This window comes from Camelus ferus, chromosome 32 (assembly GCF_009834535.1).
Source record: "Camelus ferus isolate YT-003-E chromosome 32, BCGSAC_Cfer_1.0, whole genome shotgun sequence".
NCBI lineage: Eukaryota > Metazoa > Chordata > Mammalia > Artiodactyla > Camelidae > Camelus > Camelus ferus.
Window position 1 is genome coordinate 10422380 of NC_045727.1, and position 14912 is coordinate 10437291.

At 59.1% G+C, this 14912-nt stretch overlaps 1 protein-coding gene across 1 annotated transcript; it reads left to right on the plus strand.

The window, feature by feature from the left end:
- The first annotated feature begins 12314 nt into the window (after positions 1-12314).
- GSC2 (goosecoid homeobox 2) lies at positions 12315-13466 on the plus strand. Its single transcript, XM_032472240.1, has 3 exons — positions 12315-12564; positions 12660-12913; positions 13368-13466. The coding sequence occupies exons 1-3, from the start codon at positions 12315-12317 to the stop codon at positions 13464-13466; spliced, it is 603 nt and encodes a 200-aa protein (XP_032328131.1).
- The last annotated feature ends 1446 nt before the right edge of the window (positions 13467-14912 follow it).

Genomic DNA, 14912 nt, shown 5'->3' on the forward strand with positions numbered 1-14912 from the left:
AGCACAGAGGAGCCATGTGCCGTGGCGGGCCACCCCACCCCCACCCATTAGTACACATTAGCCTGAGTACTTTGGCAGCCTCAGTTCTTGGAGCTGAGACCTGAGGGAAGCGGGCTAGAGGGGTGAGTTCCCCCAAGTGCAAGAATGAGCTTGCAGTGACTGAGCTGCAGGAAGGCCAGCCACACTGAAGGGAAGTGAGCAGGTAAAGTGTGGCTGGAGAGGCAGGCAGGGGCCTGTAGGGAGCCCTGCTGCATTTAACCAAGCTCTGGAAGGCTGCAGGGGGGGCCTTGCAGCAACGGGGGCAAAGGGGCAAAATGGTATGTGGGCAGATCTTCAAGCAGTCGGGAAGCAAAACAAACTAACTTCAAGTCTGGTCCCCCTACCACCCCCACCAACCTAGACACATAAGCCAGTGTCAGGGAGACCCCCAGAAGGCGACTGTGTCTGCATATCAGGAGAGATGAGTGAGTGTGGAGATGCCAGCAGCATATCCTGCCCACAACCAGAACCTCTGTGCCCAGTTGGAAGCCACAGCCAACCAGCCTCAGGCAGCCTTCACCGTCTGGCATGGGCTTGAGCCTGAGATCATCTCAAAATGTGCCCAGGACAGCAGCCTCAGAGAGGGCATAGAAGCAGAGGGCGAAGTAGTGGCCGCTCCTGGTCTTAACTGCCATGGGGCTGAGAATGGGTGTCCCACCCCCTCTAGGCAGAGGCCCTCAGGCATTTGCCCTCCAGGGCCCCCCTGCCCCCACTTCCTTGAACACTCCCTTCACCCATTACTGACAGGCATCCCCTAGGTTTTTCCATGTCCTTGTGTAGGTGCTGAATGACAATCAGAGCTTAGTACACACACAAAAGTCACTCCCAACCAGTGGGTCTGTCTCCTTTTAGCCAACAAAAAGAATTGTTTTTCAAGCTGTGCTCAGCCTTCACAGCAAACAAACGGAGCTGGGGATGCCAGAGGATTTTTCTCGCTGACACTACACTTCCTGCGTGTTCTCGGATTCCCTGCACTGAATCTTTAGTCAGAAGTACAGAATCAAGCTCCTGTCTCCTCAAGGTCTGAGAACAGGGACTGGACACACCAGGGCCAAGGAGAGATGCAGGCACAGTGGAGAACTGGCCGAAGAGGACAACGGAGGACCACAGAGAATACCTGGAGGGGTGGACAAACGCGGCCTAGGCCAACCAAGTGGGTGGGCCCCGGAAAACATGGCGGCCGTGGTGTGGCCTCGTAGATCCCCTCCTCTCACGCCCACCTGGCGGAGAACCCTGAAAGCAGCCTCCCTTTGCTGAGAGTGGGCCTGCCCCCGACCCCTGACCCTCAGCTGTTACCACTTTTGCCTCCTCTGCCTGGCCGGCCACACGCACCCCCCGCTTGTTCCTCCATCGGCCACAGGACTGTCGTCTCGTGAAGGGACTTCCAGGGACGGGCCCTCCCCGCCCCCCTCTGCTCAGCAGCCTGCAGTGGCCTGCCGCCCAATCCTCGGCTGAAAAGCGGCCTCGGCAGTTCTCGCGCGCCGAGCGGGCTGAGGCCGCGGAAGCTCTCGGGCCTGCCGGCCTGTCCGCCCCTGGAGGCTCTCCAAGCTGACCGCACCCCGGAGTCCCGGCCTACAGCCCGCTGTCCTCACGGCCCCTGCTGTGATGGAAAAGGCAAAAGCCGCCGCGCCGTGACCAGGCCAGGTCGCGGAGAGAGGCTGCTCCCGTGGGCCGCCGGCTAAAGGCCGCAGACTGTCAGGGAAGCTCGGAGGTCCGGAAGCGCTCAGAGGCTTCCCGGGCCCGCTCGTGAGGGAGGTGCGGGTGACGCCAGGAAGCTCTGGGCCCGACAGCACTCGAGGAGCCGAGACCGGCGGGGGCGGGGCGGGGGCGGGGCTCGCGCCCGGAAGTCGGGAGGCGCGCGCTGATGGCGTCACGGAGCCCCAGCCGGCTCAGGTCCGTACCTGCGCACGGCCCACGGGTGGCTTGTTGCGGTGCAGAGAGCGCCGTTCCTGGTCTTAGGGCCTGGACGTCGGTACCTGGACCTCACCTGCAGCCTTCAACCCCCAGACGCGGCCAGCGCAGCCACCATCGCCTACTCTCCCCAACGGCCGACTGTCCACGCTGGACACTGCCAAGGGCGCTCCTGACGCGCCAGCCTGAGGGGACATCCCCCGACCTCCCCACCCCCCACCAGGAGACGCCTCAGTTTCCCTGCGCTGGACCCCGCCGCGGCAGCCTGCCTTCTGCCCCGCCCCTAGACCACTGCACACCGCTGCTCCCTCTCCTTCCAGCACGTCCTCACCCTCGCCCTTTGCCCAGTAATCTACACTGTCCTTCAGGCCCTACCTACTTGGCCTGTGTGCAGCAAGGGGGCCTGTTTCTTTTTCCCCAGACGGCCCCCTTCCTGTGTTCTCAGACCCAAGCTCCCGTAGGGCAGAACCTCGGCCTGTAGCTCACCCTTGTGTCTGCTCCCCGAGCAGCTTTTTGCTTCAGTGTCCCCATTCTAAGCCATGGGAAAGGAGATGGGATCAGGAGATGAGACCAGGAGGTCCACCAGCCTCTCCACGGCTACCCTGCCACGTTCTACCTGCCTGGCCAGTTCCAGTCCAGCCACCTGCTGCCGCCTTGGGCTCAGGCCACATCCCCATGGAAGAGAATGCCAGGGAAACCCTATGGTGCAGACCCAACCCCTCTAAGTCCCCCACTCCCGGAGCCTGTCTTGAGTGGGGGCTGGGGGTATGTTCCCTACAGAAGGCAGCAGTGAGCACAGGCCGCACACCTGGACAGTGGGCCTCCTGCCAGGACCGTTCCTCCTCTCTGCCACCCCCATTTCTCATATGGGAAACCCAGACAGAGACAGAGGACCCATATGAGACCTATGGAGGCACAGGCCTGCACAAACCCACCCTGCCCCACTTAGTGAGGGGGCTGAAGATAATCGGTTGGGGAGGCAGCAGTGGCATCACATCAGCCGGGTTGGGAGTCTGTACCATGAGATGGGACCCCCAAGGGAAAGATGGAGGGTCTGCAGGCAAGGGCTTCTTGCTGGGCTCAGTCAGCATCCCCCTGGTCTGCCACCTGCTTCCTGGCCATGTGTAATGGGGAGCCAGGTGTGTGCCTTGCTTTGGAACCTCTGCTCGGTGGCCACACTGAACTCACCCAAGGCCACAAGGGGTGAACAGGTCCAGAGATGGAGTGCAGAAGGGGACAGGATGGGGAGGAGCTGGCTCAGAGAAGGGAAGGGATCCTGGAGGATGGGCAGGAGCTATGTTCCCTGATTCTCCGAAGAAGCTGGCCAAGTGGAGGCTGAAGCCAACAGCCTGGCTCCGCTCACACTTGCCGGGCCAGGTGCACTTGTAGCCCATTGGCCTGACGGACCGAAGGGTCCATCCCTTCCTCTGGTCCTCGGGACCGGGCTTGGCCCGGTGACAGCTGGGGAAACCAAGATCAGCCCCGGGCCTGGATCACAGGTCCCGTGGCCGCTCCACCGAAGGTTTCACCGCGCGCGCATCCCGCTGACAATTGAGTGGCCAAAGCAGATTAACCTGGGTGCTAATCCCCGCTAATGGCTTCAGAATCCCCGGCACCCAGCGGCTAAGCCGGCCTTTCTCCACGGCACGGTCAGCCCTCCCCGGCGGCCTCAGCCCGCGGCTGTGCGATGGTATCTCGGCCCCGCCGCGCTAATCCCCGCGCTCGCTTTCTTCCCAGGACCGCTCGAGATCGGCCGATCGGCGCTTGATTATGGCCGCTATCGAGGGCCTCTTTGTGCCATCGGCCCCAAATCCCCTAATTCCGTGATAAAGGAGGCATTAGCGGGCGTTTGCTGCAGAGAAAGGCGCCGAGATGAAAGAAAGCAATCAGGGGGATCCTGATGGCCTCGCCTGCCAAGCTGGAGAGGGGGCGGGGGTGGATGCCGCAGGGAGAGGAAGAGTGGGGGGCCGGATCCCCACCTCCAGCCTGAGTCCACCTTCCCCCGCCCGGGGCTGCACCCACGACCCAGCCCCGCCCCGACCAGGGCGCCATCTCTGCTGGATGCTGAGGTACCACGCTTTCCCCAACTAGCCTCACGTCTGCACTTGCTGGGACCTGACCCCCAAACCTGCCCTGGACCTTGCTCTGGACCTTGCAGGTTTCTGACTGTCAAAGCCAGTAGTCTCTCAGGACTCATCCAGATCCATTCCTTTGGCCCCTGATGCACCTTCGACCCCTCCCCAAACCCTGGGGGCCCTGCACCCCCATCTGCCCCTCTCTTTTGTCACTGACCAGCTTTGACCAGTCCTGGAATCAGCCGGCTCTGCTCTTCAGTCCGGGAAACAAGTGAAGGCGTCCAAGAGCGACTGGGATTGTCGAGGGAGGGTGTGCAGGGGGAGGGGGAGGCTGGGGCTGGGACCTCTGGTGGAAAGCAGGTAGGGTGAGCAGGGAAGGCCCCTCTGCAGAGGCCATACTGAACCCCAGGAGGGGACTGAGAGGGCTGGGCTGGCTGTGAGCTGGGCGCATAGGCAGACTGGAGCCTGGAAAGCTGGAGGGAGAAGACAGAGGCTGGATGGGGCAGACGGACAGAGATATCCGAGTCCTGGAGCTGGGGGAACGCAGGACTGATCCTCTTATCCAGAGCCTCTGCGGGGGAAAGTGATGATTAGATGTGTGCGTAGAGAGCTCTGTAGCAGGCTCACTTTGGGTAGGGTGTTAGGTGAGGAAAGTGTCAGGGAGTGGGTTGGAAGGCCATTGTGGCAGCCCAGGTGGCCAGCATCTGTGCTGGCACTGATGGGGGGGAACCAATGAGATGGGACCGAGGGGAGTGTCAAGTCCTGCTTGAGGTTTGAGGCTTGGGTAGCTCTGGGGGTAGATGTGTCACAGAGGTGCTCGGGTAGGTGGGTGGCTGGTTGGTTGGGCCACATACCTGGGTGGGCAGGTGCACATTTCCCAAGGTGGACTGGAGTCTAGGTATGGTTTACCCAGGCGGTGAGGTGGATAGGTGGGCCCTTTACCAAGGTGGACAAGTGGGCGGGTGTGGACCAGCAGGTGTTGTTGTGGAGGCTGCTGGGATTCCGTCCAGATGCTTCAGGGGTCAGTGCACCGGTCCTGCTCCTCTGGGTGTTAGCACCAGTGGTGCACAGGGGCCTCCGCCTTGGAGCACTGCCCTGGGCGATGGAAATGGCCACATGGCTCACCCCAAAGCTGGTGTCTGCTTCTACGGCCACAGGCAAGGGGAATAAAAGACCAGTCTCTGCTTTGCCTTGAGGCGATTTGAATTTGAAGCAGCCTGTGTCTGCCAGAGCTTTCACAGAAGAGGACGCTGGACTCCGACCCAGATGCCTTTTGCTTAGTGCTCCCTCCACCCCTCACCCAGCCCTGTCCTACTTCCAGGGTGACCAGCCATGTCACCCACCCTGTTGGTCAGTTTCCCTGGAGGCAGAACTCTCCATGTGCAAACCAGGATGGTCCTCACCCTGTGCTTCTGTTGCACCCCACCTCCCAAGAGGTGCCGAAGTCCTCAGTCTTGGGACCTGATTTGGAAGCAGATGTAATTAAGATGTAAATTAAGATGAGGTCATGCCAGAGTAGGGTGGGTGCTTCACCAATATAACTGATGTCCTTGTAAGAAGGGAGCAGGTGCCATGTGAAGACACAGGCAGGCAGGGAGAGCACCATGTGATGGCAGAGGCTGGAATGAGGCACCTGCAGGCCAAGGATCGCCAGAAACACTGGAAGCCAAGAGAGGGCCGTGGACAGGGCCTTCCTCAGAGCGTGGCCCTGCCAACACCTTGACTTGGACTTCCGGCCTCCAGAACTGTGAAGGAATCCATTTCTGTTGTTTTAAGTGGCCTTGTTTGTGGTTCTTCGTTAAGGCAGACCTAGCAAAGCAGTACTGATCTCTTCACTCGTCTTTTGAGAGCACACCCTTGAAAATCAGTAATTTGAACAAGAGCCCCCATCAGGCTTTGCTTCTAGGGAGCTTGACCTAAGACAGCTGGTGCCAAGAGTGCTGGTCCTAAGAAATGGATTCTAAGAGTGGCGGCCTGAAATTGGATCACTCGCCAGCCAAGTGGCAGCGAGGGACCATCACTGGTGGCAGGTGGGGGACTGATAGCCCCTGGCATGGGTAGCAGTGTGGCAGTGAAGACCGTCACCTGGGAGAACTGGGGTGGGAGACAGGTGGAGGGGAGGCTGGTACAACGTCTCAGCACTTGACAGGTAGGGAGGAAACAGTAACCATACGGGCTGTGGAACCGGGTGGCTGTTAACAAAGTATTACTGAGTCCTTGAGGGAACGTGGCAGGCTGAGATAGATTAATCAAGGGTAGAAAGGAAAGTGAGTGTCAGAGGCTGCCTGGCACGTGTCAGGAGACCCTGCAGTGCCGGACAGACAGAAATGAAGACAAGGCACCACACTCAGGAAAACACAGCAGGACTCCCGGCAAGGTGGCCTCGCAACCCAGACAAGCCTCTTGCATCAAACTCAGGGCCCTGATGGCGAAGGAGTGGGACCCTGACTCCTGAGGTGGGGATATCTTGAGCACTTTGAACTCCATGCTCTACATTCTCTGTGCCTGCAGAAGCAGCCAGCTCCCTCTGTGGTGAAAGGCAGTGCCTCCACTTCCCAGCAGAGCTTGCAGAGACCTCAGAGGAAGCAGGTGCCTCATAAAGTGTTTGCCTCTGGGTCTGCCCCACTCCCCTGCTGGCCACCACCACACCCCAAATTAGGATCATCTCAGCATAGACCAACTGAAGCGGGAGGGCAGGGCTGGCTAAGAGGTGCTGGCAGGAACCCAGATGCCTGGGTGTGGGGTGATATCCTGGGGTGACAGATCAGGGCAGTAGGCTACAAAGACAGATGAGGTAGAGCAGGTGCTCTCCTGAGACTTGGGGACTCTGGCAAGAGCCCAGGAGTTCACTCGAATATGCCACCACGATGGCCTTGGGCAAAGCTATGGCTTAGAACAAACAAAATAGAGATGCTGGAGCAGCCATGGAAAAAATGGAAACGAAGAGGTCGGAAAACTCAGAAGGGGGCATGTTCAGTTGCGTTTACTGTTTGTTAGAAAAGCCACAAGCTGCCCAGGTCTTCAGAGGGGCCTGGAGGATGCTGTGTCTTTTCCATGATGTTGCTTTCCGCCCATCAGGATCAGTACTTGAAGAGCATCTCTGTAGACAGCATGCAATTATGTCTAACTTTTTTTTAAAAGTAAACCTGACAGTGTCTGCCTTTTAGTTGGGGTGTTTGTTCCCTTAAACATAAGGTAACTGTTGCTGTAGCTGAACGGAGGTCTGACATCGCGTTGTTTTCCCCATGTCCTGTCTGTTTTTGTTTCTCTAACCCTCCTTTCTACTCTCCTCCCGACTCACTGTAACACAGTTAAGAAGTCCATTCAGTTTTTCTATTTTTAGCTATACCATTTTGCCTTTTTTACTGGTAGCTGTAGGAATTACAGCATATCACCTTAACTTTTTTGCAGTCAACTTACAGTTAGAATTGTACCACTTCTTGGGGGGAGGGTATAGCCCAATGGTAGAGTGTGTACTTAGCATGCATGAGATCCAGGGTTCAATCCCCAGTACCTCCATTAAAATAAATTTTAAAATAAACCTAATTACCTCCCCCAAAAAAACAAAACAAAACAAAAACAAAAAACTGTACCAATTCATGTAAAATGTAAGAACAATGGGACTGCATGGTTTCAGTCACTGCCACACCCCCTGTCTTTTTGTGATAGTGGCTATGTGTTATAAACACCAAGATGACATGCTACAGTAGTATTTGTTTTATGCAGTTATCTATATTTTATAAAAAAAAAAAAAAAAGAAAGAATCTTACTAAAGAACTTCCTTAGGTATTTCTTGGGTTTGGTTTGGTTTGGTTTGTGGAGAGAGGTAATTAGCCTTATTTATTTATTAATTTATTTTTTAATGGAGGTACTGGGGATTGAACCCAGGACCTTGTGCATGCTAAACACATGCTCTACCACTGAGCTATACCCTGCCCCATAAATTTTATGTATGATAAGACTTGTATCTTGAATATATAAAGAAGTCTCACAGTCCAATAATAAAAAAGGGAAATAAACAAAATTTTTGAGCTCCATTGGCCCTATGTGCATGCTCCACGCTGGAACATCCTCTCAAAGTAAAGGACCCATAGCCACGCCCTGCACTCCTGGCCACAGAGGAGAACACACTGCAGGGGTGCAGCTTTGGGTTTTGGAGGCAGCATGTCCTGCACCTGGGAATCCCACCTGAGCCATTTGCTGGATGATCCAGAGCCTTCCAGCTTTGAGTATAGCCCAGAGCAGAAAAGGGGTCTGCAGTAGACCCTGTGATCTGGCAGAGCCCAAGGCAAATGCTACAGCAGGGAAGGATTTCCGATGGAGCCCCCGGAAGGTTTCAGTGGGCAGACTCCCAGCGTCTGGAGTGAGGCCATGCCACACACCATTCACAGAGCAGCTGCTGGCATTTTCCTGGGCCCTGCAGGAACGGAGCCTTGACCTTGGGCTACCAAGTGGCCCTGTGGCCAGAATGGCTCATCAGAGCAAGGTACTAGGTACTGGGTACCGTCAGAGCTGCCAGGACTTTAGGGGCCATCACACAATGAAAGAGGCGGGGCCAGGATCAGCTCCGAGGACCCGAGTCAGCTGCATAAGCAAGTGACTGCCACCCTGAGTGGCTTCGCTCACTGACACCTCGGTGGCCCTGAGCAGCAGCGTTGGACAAGCCCTCTAGAGGGCAGAGCTTCTGAGGACCACATGTCATCCACCCTGTGAGGAAGAGGAGACATGGCCCTGGGGCTGCAGCAAACAGTGCAGCCGGTTGGTCCAGGAGCCCAGACACAGCAAGAGTAGGAGTTTGGAGACAAGGAGGTGACAGGAGGAGGCACCAGGAGACCGAGGGTTCTGCTGGGTTTCCCACTGAGACACGTGATCTAGACCCAGGGATGGAGCAGGAATGCCCACTCCCCAGTTCTCCCAGCAACCCAGCTGGGGAATTTATGTTCCCATCCTCAAAACTTCAGGTTCTGGGTCCTGGGAGGGGGGACGTTCAGGGACACAGTAAGAGTTGCACAAAACGTAAGCTATGATAGCTGCCAGTCACTCTGGGCTCCTTGTGGCACCAAGCAAATGGGTCCCCACTGGGCAGGGAAGGGAGACACGGGTTCTAGGAACAGGGATGTTTCATCTTCTCATTCACTGGGTGTCCTGAAGCGCTCCCTTGCTCAGCGGTCACTGGGAGGGGGTCATGACAGCCAGCGCAGCCTGAGGTGATGTGATGCCCAGGGACTCAGATCCCCGAGGGGGAGGATCTGGGTCCCCGCAGCAGGTGAGCTGCCCAGACCTTCAGAAGTCTGGTGGGAGAGGGGCTTCTAGAAAGGTGGGGGAGATCAGGGGTGGCGCCTGGTTGCAGACTGGGAACCAAATTAAGCTGCAGCCGAAGCCCACGCACTAGCCTCCCTCCCCTACTACTGTCCAGAAATTGTGCCTGGCCACAACCCTGGGGAGGCCGACTGCAGTGACCTTAACATGAGAGCAGGTGGGCTGAAGACGCAGCGCTGCAGTAAGTGTCCCCGGGGGTGTGAGCTGGTCACTTGCAGCTGACCCTGTCCCTGGAGCACCGCTGACCTTGGCGGGGAGGCTGTGCACCTGACCTCACTCGAGGTGGCCCCAGACCCCTAGGCTGAAGTTAGTCAGCCTCCTCTGGCATCTTCCCCTCCCTCAGGTGCTCCCCCCACCACAAACACTGCTATCACCATCACTCTGATGTTGCCTTTTTCAAAGTGCCTCTAAGTGCAGTCACAGTATGTAGCATTTTGAAACTGGTTCTTTAGGCAGGACAGTGTTGGTGAGGTCCTCTGTATTGTCGCGTGTGTCGCTGTCACTCTGGGTGGCACCCTGGTGTGCCTAGACCCCAGACCTCGTCCTGTTCATCCGCTCACCAGCTGATGGGTGTCTGGGTTGCTTTCAAGTTTTGGTGGTGATGAATAGAGCTGCTCTAAACATTCGTGGGCGGTGTCTTGTGGAAGCAGAAGATTTCATTTCTCCGGGGTGAATCCCGGGGATGGAGTTGCTGGTTTGTGCTGGAGGTGTACATCTGATTGTAAGCTGGCTGGTTTCTTTTCAACATTTCCCTCTCCTGCTGGAGGAAGCCACCCCCACTGGGCATCTCCGTAGCTACATCATCTGCCTCGTTAGGTACACATCCTATTTCCCATTCTACAAAAGGTGACAATGTCGCTAAATGTCTTGTGACCCCACAACTAGGGTCTCCTCCAGTGCTTTCTCCTCCTTCCCCTAGACCCATCATCAGTTTCAGCAGGGTCCTCCCGTCCCCACACCGTCCATCCCCCAGGCCCGAGGCTCAGCGTTACTACCGGCATCCTCCCCTTCCAGCACTAGAAACTGTCTGGGTACCTTGGGCTACACAGCAGCCCCTCCCACTCAGTGCTGGGGACACCGCAGTCACCTCTTATTGCTGCCTCTCATGGGTCTCACTTAGATGTCCTGCAGTTGCAGGCAATGGTGGCTGGGACGGAAGCCACCCGAAGGCTGCCCCACCCCTGTGCGGTGTTCACGCTGGTTGTTGGCTGGTCCTCCAGCTGGAGTTGCCAGCTGTGTGTCCACTCCTTGTGGCTGCCGGTGCCTCGTCGCAGTGAGGTGGCTGGGCTCAGAGAACAAGCATCCCAAGATGGTATCTAGGCTTCACAGCTATAGGAGGGCCCCAGAATGCGGAGGGATAAAGGTGGTGGGCACAGCCTTCCTGACCACTGACCCTGTTACCTGCCCCTGAGAGGAACTGACTTTGATGCATAGTGGACCCCTAGGTGCCTCTCTGACCTAAATGGTGAGCATGCGGTTCTGGGAGGAAAGTTGGCTGGGAGAGGTTTCCACAGTCATCCAAAGGGACATGTGGGAAGAGATGAGAAGTCTGGGGCCGTGGCAGCCATCGTGCAACTACGAGGTGGGCCACTCAAAGAGATGGTGGCTCCTTCATTAAGCTTCCAGATTAACAAGCCCTGGGCACCCTATGTCAGGACTCCTGTGTCAGAAGTAGAGTCAGCAGGTTCTGTCACTTGAAGTCCAAAGTGTCTTCATTGATACCAGAATGGAGTCAGCAAGAGAGTTTGAGGAAGGGCGTGAGAGGCGGAGGAGAAGCGAAATCACGTGTGGCTCCCCTAACGGTACCTGCCATTCACGGGGGCCCCTGCTGGGGGGGGTTCTAACCCCTCACACACAGTCACTGGTTGAGCCCTCAGAACATCTGTGATTTGGGTCGCTATTGTTATGTCAGCCTACAGATTGGAAGATTGAGGCACAGTGGGTGAAGGAACCTACCCCACAGAAGGGACAGCTAGGGTACTAGCCAGGTGGTCTGCTGCTCTGTCCTGTGAGCCACACAAGCACTTTTCAGAGGTCCAGAGAAGGCCTTAAGCAGAAGCCCTGACCAGCTGGTCAATGCTGCTTAGATGAGGATGAAACAGTCTTCCTCGAATTTGGTAAAGTGCAGGTCACCGGCAATGTTGGGCAGAATGACCACAGAGGATGGGGTGAACAGAGCCAGACTGGTCTGGGTTGAAGAGTGGGAGAGGAGGACACCGAGTCAGCTCTGGAGACTCATGGCTGTGATGAGGGTGGGGAGGGAGTGTGGTGGTTTGGGGGGCGGTTCTGGGTTATACAGGAAAGCAAACGAGAAGTGTCTCCAGAGCTGGGAAGGGCGGCCTTCGGTTGGGTCCGGAAGGTTCACTGACCCAGGAGGGAAGGCAGGTTTCCTGAGGAGCAGATGTAGCTTTCCTCTGGTGCCCCGTTTCCGTCCTGAGCTTGGGACCTGGATCCTAAGTGGAGGGGGTGTGAGTAAGGGAGGTTTGGGATCAAAGTGCGGTGGGACCACGGGGTTGCTGATATTAGGCCCCACTTGAGGATGGAAGTCAAGAGTTTGGGGGCCAGGAGACTGTGCCGTTTAGGGATTTCTCCGGACTCGCTCTTCCACCTGGGTAGGACCCTGAAGGGGACGAGCAGCCTGCCCTGGCCTCGGTGGCTACCGGAGGAGGGGACCCAGGGGCTGGGCCAGGAGGCGCCGCTGCGCTCAGGGACTGCCGGGTCCAGGCGTCCTCGGGCCGCTGGCAGGGCTGGACCGCAGCGCCGCGGGTCAGGGGCACGGATGCGGAACACAAGGCCCCCCGCGGACCCTACCCCCCGCCCGCCGCCGCCGGGGATTAGCGCGTTCCTGGCTGTGCGGTGGGATTAGCCCGCGTGGACCCGGCGTCCGAACCGGGGATTACGGCGCGCCCCGCCTCGACGGATATATTCCCGCGGCCGCGGCGGCGGCGGCGGCCGCGGCGGGCGGGCGGCATGGCGGCGGCAGGGGGCGCGGCAGGCCGCAGGGGCCCCGGGCGGCCCTGCCCCTTCTCTATCGAGCACATCCTCTCCGGCCTCCCCGAGCGGAGCCCTCCCGCCCGGGGCGTCCGCCCGCCGCCACCCGCCGGCCGCCAGAGCCCCGCGGAGCCCGGGGCGCCCGAGGCGGCACCCTGTGCCTGCTGCTGCTGCTGCTGCGGCCCCCGCGCGGCGCCCCGCGGGCCCCCAGAGCCGGCCGCCGGGCTGGGTGAGTGGGCGCAGGGCTCGGGGGACTCCGGGCACGGCGCGGGCGCAGCGGAGCTCGGCTCCCGCCCCGCGTCTCACCGCGCGCTCTCCCCGCAGGCGCGCGGCTGCCGTGGCCGCTGAGGCTGGGGCCTGGGGCGCCCTTGCCCTTGGCCGCGCCGACCGGAGGCCCGGGGGCGCTACCCGGCGCCGGTGGTCCGGGCCCGCAGCGGCGCACGCGGCGCCACCGCACCATCTTCAGCGAGGAGCAGCTGCAGGCGCTGGAGGCGCTCTTCGTGCAGAACCAGTACCCCGACGTGGGCACTCGCGAGCGCCTGGCCGGCCGCATCCGCCTCCGCGAGGAGCGCGTGGAGGTGGGTGCCCGTCGTCGCCTCTTCCGCCACCTCCGAGGAGCAGGTCCGCGGTCCCAGGCGAGGGGTGGGAGCTTGAGCGGAGGTCAGGCTTGTTTTTTCTTTAGTTTTAAACCACCCGCGCCCCGCCCCCATGAGAAATGAGGTGCGCATCCCTGTTTCGGAATTTGGGAAGCTTAGGAGAGCGCAAAGTTGCAGAGGGGGCGTCCCGGGTGCCGCCAGGCGGAGTCCGGGCTGGGAAGGGGCAAGCAGGGATGCCGGTCCGGGTGGGAAAGAGGTTCGGGTCCCGCAGCAAGAGCCGCCGTCCCCACCTGCAGCGGTTGAGAGACAGTGGCACAGCCGCTGCCCAGGGCCGGCTCCGCAGCCAGGGTCCCGAAGCCCCGCCAGTTGATTTGGGGAGCCGCGCGTTTCGCGTGCCCTGGGGCCAGGCCTGCCTGAGCGCGTCTCTTTCTCTCAGGTCTGGTTCAAGAATCGCCGTGCCAAGTGGCGACACCAGAAGCGCGCGTCGGCGAGTCTCCTGCCCAGAGCCAAGAAGGCCTCGAAGGAGAGCTGCTGACGGCTCTGGGAGTTACCCCTGGGCTTGGCCGGTCCCTGGGGCCGGCTCAGGGAGAGGACAGAGGTGTCCTAATCGGAGCTGGGAGAGGAGACCAGCCTCTTCCGTGATGTCTGTACAGCTGCCTGTGCCCTTGAGCTCGGCGCAGGACCCCTCTGCATGTGGCCCAGCGCCGCCTGCCCCGGGGATGAGAGGGCGTGGATGCCCGATGCTCTCTGTGCGCTCTCCTCCCCAAAGGCAAGAGGGCAGGAGAGCCGGTGAGATTCAGGGGTGGGGTTGCAGGGCACAGAGCAGGTCAACTTCTTCAACCCCTCACCACACCCCAGGAGGGACTAACATGCCCTGGGACAGGAGCTACCCCTTGTCAACACCCCGAATCCCCTTCCCCTCCTCCACATGCTGGCTCCCTCCTCTCCTCAGCAGGACAAAGCCCCCTTGACCTGGCCTGTAACCCTCCCGAGGCGGGGCCTGGGCGTCCCGACTTGCAGAATAAGGAGCTTGGGTGAGGTCATCTCCAGAGCCCCTTTACTACGCCTCAGTTTTGAGTCCTGTGTGCACTGAGAAATAAGTAAGCAACTACAGACACTGAAAAAGCAGTCCAGACCCCGAAGTCCTCGATGGCTCCACTCTGTACTCAGCCAGGACCTGCCCGTCTTCTCTCCTTCCTAGGGAGCCGGGGCAGCTCGTCACAGCCCGGTGAGTCCTCAGTCCCTCTGCCAGGGTGCCCTCAGCAGAGCAGACTGCCCCACGGATCATGGCCCAGCACCCTGGGGGCCTACACTGGCCTCTAGGAGCTGCTTCTTGGGTGGGGGTCCTTGGCTTCCCCTCTGTGGGGGGTTTCCATGCAGTAGCATCTGCCTTCCCCCCAGCAGTCAACTCTGCCTCCCTGTGGGGGCAAGAAGAGGTTTGATTGAGGAGGATCCCTCCCCACTGCCTTGGAAAATGCCTGCTGTTCCTCCATCACCCTGGCCCTGTGGTGAAGGACATCATGAGAACAAGGCTTCAGTTCCCCGAGTTGGCCTGTATAGTGGACGCGAGGCACCTAACACACCCTCACCTGGCTCAGGGACCTGGTTCTGCCTCCTCACAGGTCCTGGAGGAAATGGGGCGGGGGTAATCTGGAAGGAGACACAGGCCATCCACAAAAGGTGCAGAAGTCAGGGTTGCAGCTTAGATAACACTAAGTGCAAGGGGTCCCCAGCCAGGGCTACCCTAACACTGCCAGGGTCTCTGGGACAGTGGCTCTCACTCACTTGCAGGATGCACACTTCTGTGTGTCACAAAGCTCTTCTCCCTGAACCCTGAACTTATTCCTGGAGACTGCACAGACTGCCTGCAGAGCTTTCTCACAGGCTGGGACATCCTCATCTCCCTGGGTCCCAAGACCCTCACCCTCATGGGCTGAGTGGCTATTTGTCACTGTGCAGGGCACCTGTGATCAGAGCTCCA